Below are 20,363 nucleotides of genomic sequence, written 5' to 3'. Positions count from 1 at the left end.
CTAGTCCAAATTATATAACTTCAGCTTCCAACCCCCTGGACTGTTACTTTATGAAGCATGTTATGACTTTTTCTGCTGTATTAAAGAGCAGTTTACCATCAGAAATCTCTTCCCCATGTAAATACTTATAGACCATAATCAAGTCACTTAAGCTTCTCTTCGATAAACTATATAGTTTGAGCTTCTTTAGTCTCCCACGAGAAGGCATGTTTTCCAGACCTCAATTCTTCATTTTTCCAACATCCTTTTTTGGACTCCTAAACTGGACACAGTAATCCAATAATAGTCTCACTGAAGTTATATACAGAGGTAACACCACCTTCCTGCTCCTACTTAATATTTTCCCACTTGTATTTCCGAGGATTGCATTTGCCCTTTAAGATCTAACTCCCAGTGTGATGCTATATACAAATATTACAAGAAAAAACTGAATTTGCTGAACTCTGCTCTGATCTCCACTGCTGCAATTCTATTAGCTCAACTCTGACCAAAATCAATGGGGAAAAAAACAAAAATTAGCATTTGGTGGCTGTTCTGTGGCCTTCATGGAAAGAATTGTCAGGCTTAACTCGATAGTTACTGGGCAACAAGGGTAAACCTAGAAAGAAATTATCCACCACTATTGCCACTAAAGCACTCTTCCTGAAAGTTTCAGCTAAGTATGATTGTCCTTCCAGATTAAGACTCAAGCACATTAGAAATGCAGCAAAGGGAAGCTTGTTTAACTGCTGTCTGCAATATGCTGGTTCTGTGTAGAGCTAGTTTCATTCTGTATCAGTCTGTTACTTATTACTGGACTAAATTCTCTGAAGAGTCCGATTTTCAAAATATTAGTAGCCTAAGGTATGATTGTGTGGCATATTAACATACACAGACTGCAATTCTGCACCTAGATTTGTGCATGCAGAGATCCAGACAGACCTCTAGAGCACAGCTCGCATATACAATGGTAATCATGTGCTCAGTTCTTACGTATATCCCTGGCATTTTGATCTTTAGAAAAAATCAGGCTCCTTTAACTCCAAAAATAAAACTAAAATGCCATTAGCTAACTTCAGAATAGCGCATACAAGTCCAGATAAGGTTTTAAACCCATTTTCATTGCCACTTCACTTTTCTTGCCCATGGATGTAAAGTATCCTTTAAAAAAATTGTCATTGCTTTTAGATTGAAACACAAAGGGCCTGATTCCCTTTTATACTAAAGTCAGTTTCTATTGCCCTGGCAGTGTAAAGAGAACTTAAGCAGGCCTGCTTTGAATTCGCTTTACCCTGCCAGAGCACAGGAAAGGGGCTTTAATGAAAAAGAAAGTCAAGCCTTTAGTTGGTCTTAACATTGTGGCTTTTTACTTTTCAGCAATTAATCTTCAGAGGGCTGGACCCACTCTCATACCTTACCATTTATGGCAACAGAAATCTTCATAATAGGGAAATAAGCTCAGAGTTCAGCCCCAGCAAAACAAACCCAGAGGAGTCCTGGAAAGGAAAGTTTTTAACTCTAGGTTTTGCTGTTTCATCACTGGTATGGAAAGGTTTTCACCTACCAGGATCAGTCAAACAACAGAAACTATGTCATGAGCTAAAGACTCAGAAAGAGCAGCATTCACCAGCAACTGTAAGTACCACTGTGAGAAAGTTTGACCTTAGGAATCTATGGGACAGTGCTGTCTTTTGAGAAAGAACATACTTCCCGAAACAACAGCTTTTATAAATATGCATTACTGCTTCTAGAAACACAGCCAGCTTTTAAGGTAGGGGGAAAGTAGTTATATAGTTTTCCCCTCTCAGATATAAATCACAAAGTAACTTGAGAATTTCAATATGCATGACATTAATAGCTCGTGAATAACAATGTGGGGAAACTGCTGACCTGTCAGGGCCAGTATTTATTAGCAAGTACCCTTAAGTTTCAGGAGTACTGAGGTTGGGCTTTTCAAAGAGCTTAAGGGAGCTGGATGCCCAGCTCCTGTTAAAGTTCAATGGGAACTGGGCAACTAGCTCAGACATCTTTGAAACCCCAGTCTCAAAGTGACGGAATAGAATGCATGATCATATTGTGGCGAGTTCAGAAGAAGTAGTCTATAAAAATATCAGAGATACCAGACCGAATAAGAGCAGTTGTTCAAATTATTATATAAAAGCATCAGAAACCAGAATTTACCATTTGCTACTCCCTGACATCTCACTCCTACTTTACAGGTTTTGACATAAATATCCAGCTTTTTTCCCTCCAGTCTAGTTTTGTGGCATGTGAACAGTGCTTTAATCTCATGATCAAATTTACACCTCATGTATGGGTCAGATGTGATACAAACTACTCAAGTCATGTTGTAGTGGCATAGCTGTCCGTCCAGGTTTTGGATAGGAGCCCTTTACGGTGGTGGGATGTAAAATTGTATGTTCTCTCTTCTGTGGTTCAACATCACTTTTACTGTAAATACCAGACACAGAATGGGATTAGAAACTTCATTTGCTTTCTTGTAATATTTTTACTTTTGATTTCAAGAGTTTGAAATTGGGTTTCTCAGGACTGGGAACTGCTGCGACCCTCAGTATTATGGGCAAAACATTGTAACAGTTACTAGTAAGTAGGAGGGGGCTTGGAGATGAAAAAATAGGGCAAGAAACATGTAAGAGTCACTTTGAACATCTGTCCAAATACCCAGACCAGGACACATCACAAGAAGCTGCATTGGCGATGAGGTGGGGAGTAGGGCAGGAGACCACAGGAGGTGAAAGGGCAGTACACAGAAGAGAAAGGATCCAAACTGGTTTAAAAATCTATACACTAAAAACAAGAAAGCAGATTTTGAATTATGAGCCCATAATTCCATTTTGAGATGCTGGCAATTGTACAGGCTCCTCTAGGTTTGCTGTCAAGAATTAACCCCGTCCAGAATCACTTGAATATGTAGTTCTAGGATTCTGATTGCCTCCTTATTTACCTGTTATTTATTCTAAGCATGAACTGCATTACCATTAAACTGGCAATAATCATTCTAAGGTCACTAAACGGAGTCCTCTTTCTAGGAGGCCAGGGAAAGTGGCACTTCTCTTTTTAATACTGGCCAGAATGGAATGCCTCAAGGTGAATAAAACTGGATGGCTGTTAAAGAGTTAACATTTTAGATAACAAACAGATGGCTATTTTGTATAAAATACAAACGGCCCCCAAAATGGCTTCTTGCTTACACTCAAACTCAGAGATTGCTGTGTAATTCAGGGGAATTAGAGACTATTAGGTTAGGGCCTGTTTAAAGTATTATTAGTTAATCGTCATAGATCCAAATGACCACTGCCCTGGTCACCCACCGCCTCTGTTCATCTGAAAACCAAAAGCTAAGTGTTTATATGAAATTCACCAGTGCAGGATAAACCTCCTCTATTCATGAATAACTCTTAATACTTACTATCAACCTCAATTCCACACTAAAGAAGAAGCTTCACGGCCTGGAGAAGGAGTCTGGGGTCAATTTCTCCTTCTCTGCTGACAGGTGCCTGAGTGCTGTGGACTCTTATCACTAGTGATTCCTACATCGAATCGAGGAGCAGCATGGATTAACCATGAAGGGAGTTTCAATCTTAACCAAGGAAGGTCACGGCATCAAAAATCCTTGAAGGAGGGGAGGAGGGAGGAGATCTCCCATCGAGGATAAAACATCTACTAATCAAATCTGGGTATTCAGCTCCAAACCCATTTTTAGTATTATCGCCAGCAGCTGTCAACGTGGTGATTATGTGTTGAAATTGCACAGGTAATCGGTTGTATAATTTAACTAGACTGAACAAAAAGATTAGGGAGAGGGAGCAGTTTGAAAAGATTTGGAGCTTATATTTTGTTAATAATTATGGAACCACCCTAGCAGTTTCAGAGTATGGCTACATTGATTTATACTTGAAGCAGGACTGAAATCCACATGTTCCCTACGTCAGTGTCTCCAGATTTAAAACACTAATGCTCCCCAAGCCAATTAAATGTTTAATGATATTTCATTTGTCAAATATTTACTAACTTTGGTAGAGGAAACACTTAGAAATGAGCCTTCTTTTATTGTTGCTTCTGATATAGCAGATCAGAGTAAAATAAGAAACATAAACATGAGTCAGATTTTATGATGTGCCATAATTAACTCTTTGGAGACTGTGGGAAAATTTATATAATGTCACAATTATATACACGTTTGTACAGATACACACGTGTGCATGCACAGATAGCCCATTCATTTGTCTTCCAAGCCAGAAAACAGAGGGTTTTCATCAACAAGAACCAGTAAAGCATCTGAATGGTTAATTGTATATGCAAGGGGTTTAAAAAAATAAGTGCATAGGGTCAGTTTCACTGAACTTTGCTGTCCTGTCTTACAGCCCCAGCTTTTCTTCACAAGGGGATCCTATATACATGCTACATATGGTTTTACAATTTTTGCTACATCAGCTCATCCACTCAATTTACAAGCATAAAAAATGGTCAAAGGAACTTTCAGTTTTAGGGACCATATTCGCAGCTGGTATAAACAGGTGAAAACAACACCAGAGTCAATGCAATTACTCTGGTTAATACTGCCTGAGGATCTGGTCCATCACCTGGTGTTTGTAGAAGCACTGGCTGATATTTTTAGATGATTCTTTCCTGTTAACATTCCATGCATAATTTATCATTTATTTATTTATGTTGGGGTGCAGCAGAAGTGTGTCTGAAGTGCTTCGGGAACTTTCAGAGGCAGGATCACCCAGCAGTTAGCATAGGGGAACTGAAGTCAAACAATCTAGCATTTCCTTTTCTGACACTGATTGTGTAACTCTGGTCAAGTCACTTAGCCTTCCTGTACCTCAGTTTGCCACTCTGTAAATTAGCTACCTAGTTTCAAGAGGTGCTGTGAGGCTTAAACAAACTGGCAAATGCTTTGGGATGATTAGATGCAAGAAAAGTGCAAATTAATTGATGCAACAGACATTAAGTGATAGAGCTGCTGATTAACAATTCTTATAATCGCATTAGTTCTTTGGTTAATGGTCCTAAGGCAATAACTCCTTGTTTTCCATATGATGAGGGGGACTATCTCCTGCATTATCTCACAGTATAAGTGGGATGGATACTTAAGCACTGTAATTCCGCTAATATGCACAAATGGCAACATTAGGGCTGTGGAAGGCATTTTCCTCTCAACTCGTATTGTTGGGGGCACTGGGTCCTTTCACTTTTCCCTGGAGCATTAAAAAGGGATCTCTGTTAGAGCAAATGGGTGAATTTCATCTGATCAGTAGAGCTAGTTGAGAATTTTCCATCAAAATGATTTTTCAGTAGAAAATGCAGTTTCTGCAAAATTGAAAATTTCTGCAAGGAAATTTCAATTTTACCAAATTCTTTTGGCTTTCCATCAGAAAAATCAAAACAAAATATTTTATTGCAAGTCATTTTGAGCTGAATTGAAACATTTTGGTTGTTAAACTGAACCAAAGCACTTTGTTTAGAGTTGGTTCATCATTAAACCGCATTGGTCAGTTCAGCATTGCCTTATGGGAGTTGTAATTCAGGTACCCCATATCCCCATTGTTCTCTCTGGGCCAGATTCCTTGACCAGACTACATCTTCCATGTTGCACCACAGTCTTCCTTCTGGCCAAGCCACATGGTGCATCATACAAGTCACACGACTGCAGGTGCAGTTTACTGTCAAGATGATTAAAAACAAAACATTCTATTTCAGCATGTCTGAGTCATAATTTTAAGGAACTTTTGTTCCATTAAAAACATTTGAGAGTTCAACTTTGTCCCATTTCAGGATAAAAACAAAACATTGAAATATCAGAATTTCCTGTAGGATGGAAATTCTGATTTTCACTCAGCTCCATCAATGTCCTGCCATTGAAGAGTGCGCAGCTGGGTTGGGGGTTGACCTTACTGAACATTCTCTTCTTCTATTTTTTTCCCCATCGATCAAAGGAGCACAAGTCTGACGGTAGTCCCAAGGTCTGAATCACACATGGCTGCATGTAATGCTGTCATCATAGCACACCTCAGTAATCAGGTATGGATTATGTGTCAGTTTGTTAATTTAAGAAGACGATAGATACTTTTTGATTAGGATCTTCAGCAAATTGTACTAGAACTTCATTGAAGTGATTCTCTTCAAAGCCCGTCTCTCTAAGCATGGCTCACAGGGGTCTAAATAGCTATTTAGTGTGGAATTTTATACTGAACTGAACTGAATATTCAATACTGCAACTAAATGCTATTACTCCAGGAAGAACAATTATGTTCCCAAGGAGATCTTAGAATACCAATCATCTCTTTGTTCAAAATTTGCAAACCTCTCACCCACTTCATTTTTTTTTTAAATTTTATTGTTTTGCTGCAGTTTCACTAACCTCAGGGTCTGCTGTGCAATCAGCATAATAGCATCAGCACAGGTTGAAATCCCATGGGAGAGTACATTTTTTGCTAGTAGCCATGCCAATGCTTGCAATAAAAATATTTTTCTAACAGCAGCAAAGTCTTAACTGTCCATATATCTTCCCTCTTGACTATCAAAATGAACTAGTCAAACAACAATACTGCCATGGATGAATGGCTAAAAGATCATTAAAATAGAAAGCTACATGCTATTATCATCACATTTTTCTTCAGCTCTTCCTCTCAAAAGCTGATGGCATCTTTGAAGTTCCTTTTACCAAAACAATTGTCTTGGTGTTTATTCTTCTCCAGACAATGTTTCTTGCAATGAAATTTTGAAGTCAGGTGGATTCTAGCCAGGCAGGGTGCCCATTTAAGGGTAACACATGGAAGGATTGTGGCCAAAATGCAGAAAACAACAAAACAGCTATGTGGTTTAGCCCTTCACTGTGGAATAATTCTTGCCTGCTTGTTCAACAGTCCACTCAATCTGCAAAGTGCATGAGCAACTGTTCAGCCTTAGCCATTGACTTCACCTTGATGATAAATGTCAAAGGCACTTAAGCACGTGCTTAGTGATTTGCTGAACAGGAATGAATTTAAACAGGTGCTTAAGTGTTCTGTTGAATCAGGAACCCTGTGCTTGCAAAATTTGAGCCTCAACCCTTTTGATACCCATCTGCCACTAATGAACATAATAAGTAACTGCCTCTTTTAAGCTCTGTCCTGCAGATGTTTGCTCTGAGCTGACATTTGACACCACATTGGCAACCCCCTGTGCCTGCACAGAAGTTCTGTGACATCAACATGAGACTGCATAGGTCCAAGGATAATCCACATGCAACAAATTGAAGGACTGGAGCTAAATGGGTTTTAATTCAGCCTGCTGGATTATTTGCCCCCACCCCACCTTCTCTTCTATCCCTTTCCCCAACAAATCCTTTCAGTATGCTGAAAATATGATTTCTGCAAGTATGCCATATTTCCATTAAAAATTATACTGGTGACGGCCATCAATGGCATATATATAATGCTGATGGACCTTGAACTTCAACCATAGTGCTCTTTCTCATTTGCATGCTGATGCTAAACAGCATTCATGCTAAATTGGCAAAGAGAATATGGTTGAATAGCAGATATTTTCAGAACTCATTAATTTCAATTACTGCAGTCCCATAGCAATCAACACCAATGTCCATGAGGTTATCATTTAGAATTCTATTTAACAAAGGGGGACGAGAACACACCAATCCCCCGATTTCAGTCAGCTGTACAGAAGTACTCTAGTACTCTACCTAGATTCACATTTTTCTTAGCACTCTCCATTGTGGCACTACCACCAGCAACAGCAAGAATTGAATGCTGGTGCTGACTAGGTAGAAAGGTCTAAATCACTATGTTGTCCAACCCTAACCACAGCAGGTTTAGGTGAACACAGTAGTTAATGGGTCAGGAAGCTGTTGGCAGATTTCCTCTGCTAGTGCTCCAAGCATTGCTGCATCTAATGGTTGTATGACAGTGGGGTATTTATAAAGGGCCTAGCAAAGACAAGGCTTTTGTATAAGAATGGTGTCATGGGGCTTACTCACCCCTGGGGGCTTCCTTGTGGTGGGGTGTGTGGATTACTTTCACACAGGTCTGGCCTGTGAGGTTAATTGGCCCTGTCTGTGTTCAGGGCTGGGGTGGGATGAACCCAGTACTTCCCCTCCCTCTCAAGACTGTAACCCTCCTACCTTGTCTGTGCTGGAGCTTGGCCTGTAGGTCATCTAATTCTTGCTCTAGGTCCCCCAACATGAGAAGCCGTTTGTCCTTGTCCTCCATGGTGTCCTTGTACTTTTCCTGCTAGAACTCCAGGTCTTGCACAGCCACTTGCAAGGCCTGCCCTGTGCTACCAGCTTCTCCTGTAGCCTCTTCTCCTGCTCCACAGACTCCCTCAGAACCCTTTCCCACAGGGTCTGAGTTCCCACCATATACCACTTTGTCTCTGTGTTCGCCCCTGACTCCTTCAGGCTTATCTTTGTAAGACCCATTTTCCCTTCCAGTTCCTTCACACCTTCTGCCAGTTCAGGCTGCTCAGCCTTCTCTACTCTTCTGATGAGCATGCTGCAAGGCACCACCTTTTTCCACAGGTCCTGAGTCAGGGCCTGGCCCTTCCCTGGGTAATGGTTCTGTTCCTTGTGAGGGCAATGCCCCCTCACATCCCAATTCCTCACAAGCACCTCTCTTTCCTGCTTTCCCAAGAAGTTGGATGCCTTTGGGCTTTCCTCCTTCAGGGGAAGGTTTCTTATGTCTATATTAGTAGGGGCACTGTCTTTGCAGGGGCCCCCTTCACCAAAGGCATAACATTCCTTGGCTGGGACTCAGCCTCATAGCCCCGGTACCTCTTTTCCAGTCCTGTTCCCTACAGTGTCTGCTATCTCCTTTCTCCAACAGGCTATACCACTGCTGTTCAGCCAGATTCATCAAATATCCTTGCAGGTACACCTGTGTTTCAGAATTTTCTTGATTCTCCAGTACCTGCATAAATAGTGCCTGGATTCTCTTTGGCTGTTTTTATGCCCCATTAAATGGGGTCCAACCCAGGAGAGTGCACCTGCCTTCGGCCATAAACCTTTCTATACAGGGCAGCTCCATAGTTCTTTTTCCCTATTCTTTACTGATGCAACCTCCCCTTGTACTGGGGTGACTGCCACACCTGCGCTTTCCCCACCAAAATGTAACGAGGTTCACTCACTGCTGGGCATCTCCTCATGGCTGGCTCCAGGGATTAGCTCCACTCAGGTCTGGTCTGTAAGATTAATTGGCCTATCTGCACCATCTTAACCCCTTCAGGGATGATGTGGGGAGAACAGCCCATCACACATGGATATAGAAAAGCTTTGTGTCCTGTGAAGGAAAATTTAAGTCCTGAATTGTTTCTGCTCACTGCATTAAGCCAACTGCACTTTTCGTTCTGATGAACCTCCACTTCTACTGAAGATAATGTCGAAAGATGAAAATATCTTGGTATAAAACAGTTTTATTGTAGAAGGATTTTATATATGCCATTTGGCCTTTGCATGTCCACACTGTGCAAAGAATCTACGGAACATACAAAAAGCAGCATAAGGCAGATTGAATTAGGGTTAGTATAACTCTTATTTTCTCATAAAATCTCATGAGAAGTTAACAGTTTCATTCTAGGCTATTTCATGAGCCAAATATTTTGTTTCTAGTGAAATGGTAGCTTTCGTGCCAAAACAGACATTTTAAAATATTGCACATTTTGATGCAAAAAAAAAAAAAAAAAAAAGACCTGTGTCAAAATATCAGTCTGATATTGTGAAAATTGAGGGGTTTTCTCCAAAAAGGGGCCATTTTCAGGGGAATGCATGAAGTGTCAGAGGCTTATCATAAAAGTACTAATTTTGTGAAAGTGAAATGAAATGTGAAAACCACAGTTCTGAGGCTTCCACATTTAGTTGCCAATAGTTCACACAAGAGATGTCTGTACTCACCCCCCAGATCCCCTGTAGCGCTAAATTTGCCAAGCTGGGTATTTCACATAGGATAGTATTTTCTTTTACTGGACTTATGTGACTGCCTTCTAAATTTCAATGAGAGTAAAAAGATGTAATGGATCAGTTTCCCCTAAACCCCTCACGATTTGCGGTATCTTGAATCAAAGCCTATTTGGAGTCTGTATTAAATCTAATATTAAATCCGATGATGATTCTGGTTGCATTTTTCCCTGTTTTTATGTTTCACTCCAGAACGAGAGATTTCAGAATCCATAACACTAAATCATGTTGGGGAAAAAATTGGTGACCGCACAGAAGCGAGGGGAAACCAGAGCATTATGCCTGGGACTAGGCATGGTTGCCTGCTCAGTGATGATGTACTTCTTTATTGGGATCACAATTGTGCCATCCTACACGAAGAGGTAATTGCTGTTCTTTATTCTTATAAACACCGGGCTGTATCTTTCTGCTTCAGCAAGATTATTATTTATGTCAAGCCCAGAAGTGTGCTAGGTGCTATACAGAACAAATCAAAAGGATTCCGTGCCTCAAAGAGCTTACAAGCTGATTTTAGACAATGTGAAGTGAGGAGGGAAGTTGTTAACCATGAAGAGTCAATAAAGTTGCAGGAAAGCAACAGACACAGGAATCCTTTCAGGATTCGAATCACAGCAGGTCCAGAAATGAATGTTCTGTGAGAAGGTTCGGGAAAAAAGTGAAAAACTTGTCATTTTCTTCAACATTTTTCATGGAATTTTTCAGGGGTTTTGTACTGGGAACATTTTGGCTTTTGGATGTTGAAAACAAACTTTTTTTTTCAGTTTTTCAAGCAAAAAAGGAAAAATTTTAACAAAAACTATTGTGTGGTGTCAAGAAGCCGAATTTCCTTAAAAAAAAAAAGCATAGATGAAAATATTCCAACCAGCCTATGCAAGAATGTATGACCTTTGGCAGTATAAGCCAGGTCCATAGCCTTGAGCTTTAATTCTTTTACCACTGGAAGCATTTTGTAATGAACTACGGCAGTGGTTCTCAAACTGTGGGTCAGGACCCCAAAGTGGATCGCAACCCCATTTTAATGGGGTCATCAGAGTTGGCGTTAGACTTGCTGGGGCTGAAGCCAAAGCATGAGGGCTTCAGCACTGGGGCTCAGGTCAGTGTCCCCCTCACCCTCCAATTTGTTGTCTGTCATACCAATAAACATGTGGATTTTCTTTGTTTGGGGGTTTTTGGACAGATTTCTTTATGTACGTAGATTGACACACACACGTCCTTTTACCAGGATCCTCTTTTACCACAAGGGGGCTTGTGCTTTTGGAGCAGGAGGATAACGTTTTATCGTTGCTGTTACCGTGAAGATCTGAGTGGCCACGGCGTACAGCATAATGATAATCATGAAGTTCCTGGCTTGCCACAGCTGTTAACAACATTCAGTGACGTTTAGTTAGTTTAAGAAAGAAAAAGAAAAAAAGCTGCTGAAAGCCTAGTGCAAAGATCCTGTTTATTGAATCATGCAAATGGCCCTTTTCATAAAAACAAGGAAGTGAAAACCCTCCGTAAATATAGGATTTAAGAGTCACCAAACAACATTAGTCAAAGGCTTTTTTCCTGAAGCATCAAAAGCTCTAATATGCAAAACTGTATCTCAGAAAATATGAAAGGTCAAAATTTTCATTCAGGTCTCTTCAGGTGCATAGGGGAAAAAAGCACACAGGCATCCACATTCAAAGTATTTACCAACAAGTACTAGAACTCACACAAACAAACCGCACTTTTTCGGTTGTTCTTTTGGGGGTGTCAATTTCAAACACATCCATGCAAAGGAGTTTGAATCTACCTCTAAATCCAACCAGTGCATGGCTCCTTGGTGAGTACAAATCCATATCTTCCCTGCACTACGTTTAGCCCCAACCCACCCCACCAGTCTGTTTGGATTTGGCACAGAACCCTTGCATACACACTCCAGCCATGCCACCAGCCCATCACACTGCTGATGGCTTAATGACACATGAAACAATACGATGGTGGAAAATTTGTCAGCAGCACTTGGACAGAGTCACACTGTGGAGAAGCTGTAGACAAAGCATTTACAAGCAATATGATTTGTTTTATAGCATTTGGACCAAAAGAACTACGTGCAAACTGCTCAAAACCAACATCAAGGACAAAGTGCAGTGCTCATTCAACAATGGTGCAAGCGATGAAAACATTTTCAAGTATCCTTGTCTAGAGGTGTTGGTTGATTTGAACTTCTCAGGACAAGAGGTTATGCTCTATCATACCGAAGAAACACAGGAAAGAAATCCCAAGGTACTGGTACTGGGATTGAAATGTATTAAACAGAATCGCTGTTCATATTTATCACCTGTGATTCCACGGGTTATTTTTATAACCAAGCAAAGTAGTAAGGAATTAACTGAAAGTAAAGCATAGACTTGTTAGTCTTTCTTCATGCCAATGCTATGCGTAGACCAAGGCAAACATTAAAAAATGCATAGTGCATATTCGGCATGTATTATAAATACGGTATCAGACATATTTAAGGTAATATTTGCAAAGCAATTACATCAACTAAAAATAACTATTAAACATTTATAAGCATAAAATATACATAATCTCTGCAAACTGAAACACAATTCAGAGGATTAGATCAACACGTGTAGTTTGCCCAAGCGTTTGTTGAATAACCCTGGAGTAGGTTGAGATTAAATATGGTCCTGATTAAAAACACAGAGCCCCAAAGTTCACTCCCATTCAGGGAGTGCAGGAAATAAGGGGGAGGTAGAAGGGGGAAAGTGAAGTTCCAGAGCCTTTTGGAACATGAAACACCATAGGGTTTGGTGCACGTCAGGTGGGAATCAAACCAGGAATGTGGGCACCCAGTCCAGAAGCTGGGTTTGTTCTTGGTGTAATCTGCAACTGTTTCTTCCCACTGTCACATCAGAGCTTGGAAATACCCTTGGCTAGATGGGAGTGTTACTGAAACAAAACCTGTGCAGAGAGGTTGCACTGTGTATTATGATGGAGCTCCATTCCAGTAAGGGCTATGGGAACCACAACAGCTGCAAGTTTAGCTTCATTTCAAGGGAGTGTCCAAAGTTTTCAGTGACTTGGCACATCAAACCTGCAATGGCAGTCTGTAAAGGAACATGTCTTCATGCCATTTCCAACAACTCCACTTGTGCTTCTGTTTGGAATCAACTGTCTTGTAGTGTTTTACCATGGCAAGGTCTGGTCCCCCAGCCTGCAACTGGAAGGACATTTCAGAACAGCCAAGATGATTTGGGTTGAATTTGTTTCAAAACAGGGAAGATTTTAGTGGCTCCTTTTTTTCACCCCACAAAAAGAAGCTTTCAGCTCTCACGGGACATGTGCAAACCAGAATATTCAGATCCAAGCATCCCTGAACTTTAGGGTGTTCAAAAGTCAAACCAGAATATAAACTTGAATGCTGCCACTTGCCCCCATCTTTATAGCAAGTTAAACCAAAGTTCCAGAATTTCACCATTTTCAATGGGAGTGGGGGGAAATGTTTTCAGCCACGAAAGCAGCAAAATATCATGCTGCAGTGAGTTCTTGAACACTTACTGAAACATTACTTGCATATGAAGTGAAAATTGATTGTCTCACTCAGCAAGTTAGCTTTAAGAGGAAATAAATAATCCTGTCTGAGAATAAGATGGCAATAAGCAAAAAAAGAATAAGCAAAATATGTTTGTGTGAATGCTTGTGTCTTACTGTACTGTATGTGAATTAGCTGCCAGTCTCATGGAAAGACAGATATTTCATCCATTGCAAAATGGGATAATTGAGGTGCAGGGGAAGTGTAGGATTTCTATATAGATGTCTGAGTCCATTATGCTGTCTTGAACTTGCTTTTGAGTGAGAAACATAAATTAGAATGTTATGAGTAGAGTGGGTTTTGAATGTTCAAAGCATAGAATTACTACAACGTGTATATATAAGAAAAACAGTAAGGATTAGTGTAGGAGATTTTTATTTCCTTGGCACATTCATCAAAATAAGAGCCAAACCAAAATGCCAGGTGCCTTTGACCCTTCCAAGACTTCAGGAAATTCCATATCTGAATTTAGCAACTTGGGTCAATCACCACTTCAAAGTCCACTTCAAGACTGGAGAATATAGATCTTAAACAGTATAAAGCATGATGGGATTTAAACATGCAGATAGTTCCGAGCATTTGGAAATGCTGCACATCAGTCTTTCAAGGCTATTGCAAGCTTTGTAAAGACAAGGTCTACATTCCTATATAGTTCCTATATAGTTCAAACATACGGCAATTCTAAGATCAGTGTTTTTGAAAAGTTACCTATAGTATCTCGTTGTCAAAGCTCCTTTTCGCTTTTGTATTAAAATGATTTCACCACATCTGAGGTGGCTTTAAGATCTCAAGATTAAAAATTAAGTGAACATAGAGAACCTTCAGCTTTGGGGAAAAACTCTCACTGTCCTCTGTAAAACTCCAACTATAGGGAATCTCAGACATTCAGGGCCAGTGCACTGAATACTCTCCTTGCTGTCGGGTGGTCTGTGAGAGCAAGTTAAAGGACAGTGGTTAACTCTTAGGGTCCAATATTCAGCATAGTGGGTGCTACTTATCCTTATGTAGGAGGCCAGAACAAGTCCTTATGCACCAGTGAAGTCCCAGTTAAGCTTTATTATGAGACTTCCATGGAACTTTAATGGTACATAGACTTTAGGGTGAATCTCCGCACAGGGGTAAATTTCAGCCTGTCTACCGGAACTTGGAATTCCTCTTCCGGTCTTGCTCTATCAAAGGGCAGTCCTGAAACATCTAGGAATACATTTGAAGGGAGATGAGTGTTCTTGGTTTAGGGATCCAATTTTATTTTTGCATATAGAAGATTTTCTTTCAATTTTCAAGGTCTTGCAGTCGTGTTGGCTTGGGAAAATGTAATTTTGTTTACATTACATTTGTTTAGATTTTTAATTTTGGGATAAAGCTTTTGCATTTCTACAGTTGAAATTTTAAAATTACTACAAGGCTAGGTTAAACTGATCAACAAACACTATCTGTTCCAGAGGGGAAAAAAGATGAGAGAAATGGAAAAAAGTAGTACCTCAGCTACCTGAAAATGTCCTGTGGATTAATGCTCTGAAATAAATGGCATTTTCAGTCATTTAATGTCAGTCAGCATTCCAAACACATAGCTGAGATTTGGGTAAAGGGCTTTTATTTTAGCCAAACCAATTTCATGGGCGTTAATTCAATGATGCAATAAACATTGTGAACCTGAACGGAAGTATAATTTCTTCAATAAGTTAAGCCTGTCAGCACAGTTTTTGCTAAGCTGTCTTCCAAGAGCAATGAATGGATTTTATGCCTCTTTAAATAAACTCTCAATTACATTTGAAAGTCCACTGCCTGTCCATGAGGAAGGTATGACTGAATAGCTGATCTCTGCTTTCTCCCTTTACACATTAAGTTAGCCAGTTACAGAGACAAAGAATGCTCTCAGCAGACAGCTCTCTTAAGAATCCAGCAACACATTTATTCTGAGAAGCAGTGTGGGCCCAGTAGATAGGAACATGGATAGATATTCAGAAGAATGGGGTTCTGTTCCCTGTTCTGTCACTGAAGTGCTGTGTTACAATGTGAAAGCAAATTCACTTCTCAGACTTCATTTCCCTCTCAGCTCGTCTGTCTCACCTAATTAGACTGCAGACTCTGCAGTACAGGGACCAACCGTCCATCCTTCACTCTCTGTGTGTGCATTCAGTACTTAGCATAATGGGGCACTAATCACAGCTAGAACCTAGAGGTGTTACATTAATACAAATAAAATAACTACACTTACAGCTATTTCTTGCACAAGAGAGCTACAAAGTCGTTTCATAGTGTAACCAATTAAAAATACACTCTCCCCCAATGAATAAGTAGGTCATTTGTGTTGTTTCATATTGACTTTCACACTGCACACAACAGTTAAAACAGCAGCTTATGTGGATAGTCTGCAAGTCTGTGACAGAGGTAGTAGTGCAGTCTGTTTATCATCTTTTGTTAATTACAGAAAGAAGCTGATGCTGAAGTAACTCTTAATACTGGTCACGCCTTCAATAACTGGAATTTAGCCTATTCCAGCAGTCTAAGAGAGGTGCTCCATGGCATCAGTGATAGACTAAATCATGACCGTGAAAGCACTATCAGTGGTGACATACCTTTGTTCCACTGTCTCTGGCACCTTACGGCCCAGCCCATTTATGAATTTCTGCACAACTAATGTACGTGTACTGTGGTAGCGCCAGAAGCTGCAGTCAGGGGTTAGGGCCCATAGGACTAGGCACTGTGTACACACACACACACACACACACACACCCCGAAAGTCTCTATGTTTAAAATCAAATACCCCGAGTCTGTAAAAAATTATGCATGGGCTTAACTTCAAGAGCAGTAGCTGTTCCACTGGCTCCAATAACACTTTTTCATAGATCCATAGAGTTTGAGATCAAAACAGACCATTAGATCATCTAGTCTGACCTCCACAGGCCACTGAATTTCACCTAGATAACCCTAATATTGAGCCCACTGACTTTAGATAGATGAACGCGTTTCAGTCCTCAGGACACTGAACTGTTGTTTGTGTGCCACAAGCAGAGAATAGGATGGACCGAGATGTCCCAAATGCCTGACGTCCCTGCAATGGTAGGGCATTGATGAGGTGAGATATGCCGGGATGATTCTAGCAGGCAACCCACACCCCATGCTTCGGAATAAAGCAAAAAAGATCCCTGCCAATCTGACCTTGGGAGAAATTCCTTCCCAACCCCAAATCACTTTTCACATGCATAAAGTTACACATGTGCATAACCCTTTGTAGGACTGGGGGCTAACTTTACAACAAGGTGCAAAAAACAAATAGGTGGGGGAAGCACAAGGTAACAGCAAGACAACATTATGAGATATTTTCAGATCTGCACATCTCCTTTTATCTAAGTTAGTAAGTAATGTTTTTTAAAAGTCTTGCGTCACTGCACATACTGCAGTAGAACAATTGTTCTAACTAGTATCTTGATTTCTCATTTTAGTGCTCCTATATTCCACGAAACTTGGAGAACTACGAAGAAGTTAAAATGCAAATAGAAATTATTGCAGAAAATTTCAGAAAACATCAGACTTTCCACTGTTATTACGACCCAGAAGGAAGAAAGAAAAGTGTCATTTTAAAAAGGCTATATCCTCCAAAGGGACTTTTCTTCACTTTCCTCTGGCCTTCCCTTATGTTGACTGGTGGAGTTTTGATTATTATCATGGTGAAAGTCAGTCAATATGTTTCTGTACTTTCTGCTTCGCAATACAAAACAAACATATAACGTTCCACAACAAAATAACCTAAGTTCCTTTCCCCAGCACAGTCAGTCTGTACTTCGTAATTGTTAAAATGTACCATGTTCAGGGGTCACTGTTCTAGACTCTGAGAAGAGAGATGTTGTCTGAGTTTACATACCATTGATTACCCTGAGTTAGACATAAAAGAAAAGAGGTATATGGGATTCCAGGGATTGCATGAGAACGGTTTTCTTTTCATGCATCAAATTCTTGAGAGTTAGGTTAGAAATTCAGCACTCAAGTTTGCTGACCAAGAGCATGTTGCACATTTGGGGTTCGATTTTCAGAAAGTCGAGGCCAGACATTCACATGTTTCTTTCTGTGGCAACTTTACATACACAATTACTGTCTGGAGCTATATACACATGTGGCGGCACATTTTACCTGTGTGTGAAGAAGAGCTGGTTGCTCAGGGAAAGTACACAAAGATACGTGCGGAAATGTGCATGATCCTCAAATGTCACCCTTCTGAAAATCAAGACATTAGCCTTTACTTTTTAAGATTCTGAACACTCCACAAACTATATACATACTTTTTCAAGGTGTAGAATTTTTGTAAAGACAGTAACTTCTGCAATTATGTCTCTGCTTTGGTTTAATTTTGAAATAGATGAAAGGTCTGCCTTTTAAAATGCTCTCTTTTCACCTGCATCTGACATATAACACTAAAAAGTCAAACCAAAGAGGACAAAAATGTGTAAAAATTATTTACTTAAAACAATCAGCAAGTTATGTGAGCATAAGAGACAAGGAGAAAGAGAGAGAGCGCCTTACACAGACACTTTAGCCTCAGCAAAGAAAGGTCTTGAAATTCCAGTACAGGCTTTTGAAACTGCTCTGACATCTACACTGATAGTCATTTTCAGAGAACAGCCCGTTGTTCTCAACTCAGTTTCCAATTCACTACAGCATACAATGGGAATCCGAAGTACTCCATGTGTATTGTATTTGACTGGTAGTTGTGACATGGATTGCAAAGTCCTTCCCATCACATATTTTGTGAATAGATGTGTCAGCACCACAAGAAAAAATTCAAAGCTAGGCTGCAGATTTTAAATCCATCAAGCACCAAAGGGAAAAAATAACCCCCCTCGCACTGAAATAGAAAGTCCCCTACTGTTTGCTGTACAAGAAGGCAAGGCGCATGATGAAACAATAAAAAAATTCTCCACTCATTATAGCCTGTTACATTTCTTTTCTGAAGTTCTTGGTGGATTAGTGACAAGAGTACACTGGCAGGAAGCAATCGGAGACTACATACAAGCCTTTAATCTCTGGGCCACTGGTTTAAAACCCGGCCAGTTGAATATGAGTCTGTACCATCAGCTCTTGATTCACATATAGGCACCATGAGTTAGGCATTTTAGTTCAAGTCCCTGTGAACAAGTGTTCACAAAAGACACCTTTGCAATTAGCACCCTTGCTGGCATCCTCAGTAGGGGAAGTGAAGATTAAAATTAAATATGCATGGAGAATGGACTTGTTTCTTATTCTTAATGGGATAGTCCCTCCCGGTCAGGGGGATGTGGGAGATCCTGACATTGCTTCTACCGGCCTGTACCTTGTCTGTGCCTAGATGAATTCATTTCCCAAATGTTCCCCTCACCACCATTAAATTTCCATGAACCAAAACGTCCGTGAGGTAGAGAATACATGTGAGAAGCTTAATATGTTCAACTCAGAAGCAAGAGGAGTTGGGCTCTATTTTTCACCCTGAATCACTGAACAGCTGTTGAGACTGAGAGGTCAGTTAGTTGTGTTTTCCAATTCTGGCCAGGAATTTGGAGATATTCATTTCATGATTACAAATTATGCTTCTGCAATCTGTTTTAGGTAAATGACTTAAAGAACTGTCACAAGAAAAATTCTCTCTTCCAGCACCATGCCCACATACACACACAGCAAGGACTCAAAAGAGGTGCTCTAAAAAGTAGAAAGATGCAAGAAAACTTACATAGAATCCATATCCATATACGCACACAGTTAACCCAACTTTGTGGAACCTTTTCCTCGGAGTTCATCTAGAGTTTGGGGTGGATGTTTGGGTTGGTTCTAATTTCATCTGAACCTGCCTACTCATCCATGCCTACTCACTATAAAATTACTGACATGTACTAGTGATGGGATTCCTCCAGTTTCAGCCTCTCATCCATTTTCAAAACGGGCTTTTGCTTTTTAGGGTGATCTTTAAGGTGCATTTTAGATCAGATTTAAAGCACAGAAACCCAACATTCTGCCATAGAAAAACAATGTATGACATCATAGATGTCTCTTCTTATTTTAAAATAATTCTGGCAAAAGTTAACTACATTGGTTATTTTTCAAAGCTTGTATTTAATAAGAAAATCTAGATGTTCATTTTCTTTACATAATAATTGTTCCACCAAGCTTGCAGTGGGAACTGCACATGCCATAACATATCTACAGTTTATCTAGTTACATTATGGCTTCTGTAAGCATTTTCTATCCTCTGCACAGCTATGACACTCTAACTTCCTACTCACCAATGAATCAAAACAGTTGTCCCTATGCCTCCTCCTGCAACAGCACAAGGACCATTCAGCCTCTTACACTAGTGGCTTATTACTGCCAAGTCCACAATACATGTAATAAATTCAGAGCTACATTTCACAAACTCTGAAATTCATAAATTACATTATAAGAAATTCATAAATTACAAGACCAGAAGGACCCAGTGTGATTATCTAGTCTGACCTTTTACATAACACAGGTCATAGAACTTCCCTGAATTAATTCCTCTTTGAACTAGAGCATATCTTTTAGGAAAATATGCAGTCTTAATTTGAAAATTGCTAGTGATGGAGAATCCACCATCAACCTTTGCAATTTGTTCCAATCACCAGTCCAGTCACGCTAATTATTAAAAATCTGTTCTTTGTTTCTGACTAGCCTGAATTTGTCTAGCTGCATCTTCCAACAGTTGGATCTTGTTTTACCTTTGTCCACTGGATTGAAGAGCCCATTATCAAATATTTGTTCCTCATGAAGATACTTACAGACTGTGATCAAGTCACCCATAACCTTCTCTGTGTTAACTGAAGGGACTGAGCTCCTTATGTCTATGGCATGTTTTCCAGTTTT

At 40.1% G+C, this 20,363-nt stretch overlaps 1 protein-coding gene across 2 annotated transcripts; it reads left to right on the top strand.

The window, feature by feature from the left end:
* Window positions 1-1,462: 1,462 nt before the first annotated feature.
* KCNMB1 (potassium calcium-activated channel subfamily M regulatory beta subunit 1) lies at window positions 1,463-18,694 on the top strand. Of its 2 annotated transcripts, XM_067566750.1 has the most exons (6): window positions 1,463-1,614; window positions 3,494-3,754; window positions 5,943-6,027; window positions 10,145-10,314; window positions 12,007-12,202; window positions 16,961-18,694. In XM_067566750.1, exons 4-6 carry the CDS (start codon window positions 10,178-10,180, stop codon window positions 17,243-17,245), a joined length of 618 nt encoding a protein of 205 aa, XP_067422851.1. In that variant the 5' UTR covers window positions 1,463-1,614; window positions 3,494-3,754; window positions 5,943-6,027; window positions 10,145-10,177; the 3' UTR covers window positions 17,246-18,694. The 2 variants fall into 2 exon arrangements, with proteins under 2 accessions (XP_067422851.1, XP_067422852.1); XM_067566751.1 differs by lacking the exon at window positions 3,494-3,754.
* Window positions 18,695-20,363: the final 1,669 nt, after the last annotated feature.

The sequence above is a fragment of the Emydura macquarii genome, unplaced genomic scaffold, assembly GCF_026122565.2.
Source record: "Emydura macquarii macquarii isolate MOO-44397 ecotype Brisbane River unplaced genomic scaffold, CSIRO-AGI_Emac_v2 contig_2768, whole genome shotgun sequence".
Lineage (NCBI taxonomy): Eukaryota > Metazoa > Chordata > Testudines > Chelidae > Emydura > Emydura macquarii.
Note: the sequence above shows the minus strand (reverse complement) of the source record. Positions and strands in the feature narration are given on the sequence as shown.

Coding starts and splice junctions, on each gene's coding strand:
- KCNMB1 (XM_067566751.1), top strand. CDS start 10,178: ATGTTGGGGAAAAAATTGGTGACCGCACAGAAGCGAGGGGAAACCAGA. Junction 10,315..12,006: donor GTGCCATCCTACACGAAGAG/GTAATTGCTGTT, acceptor TTTGTTTTATAG/CATTTGGACCAAAAGAACTA. Junction 12,203..16,960: donor CACAGGAAAGAAATCCCAAG/GTACTGGTACTG, acceptor TTCTCATTTTAG/TGCTCCTATATTCCACGAAA.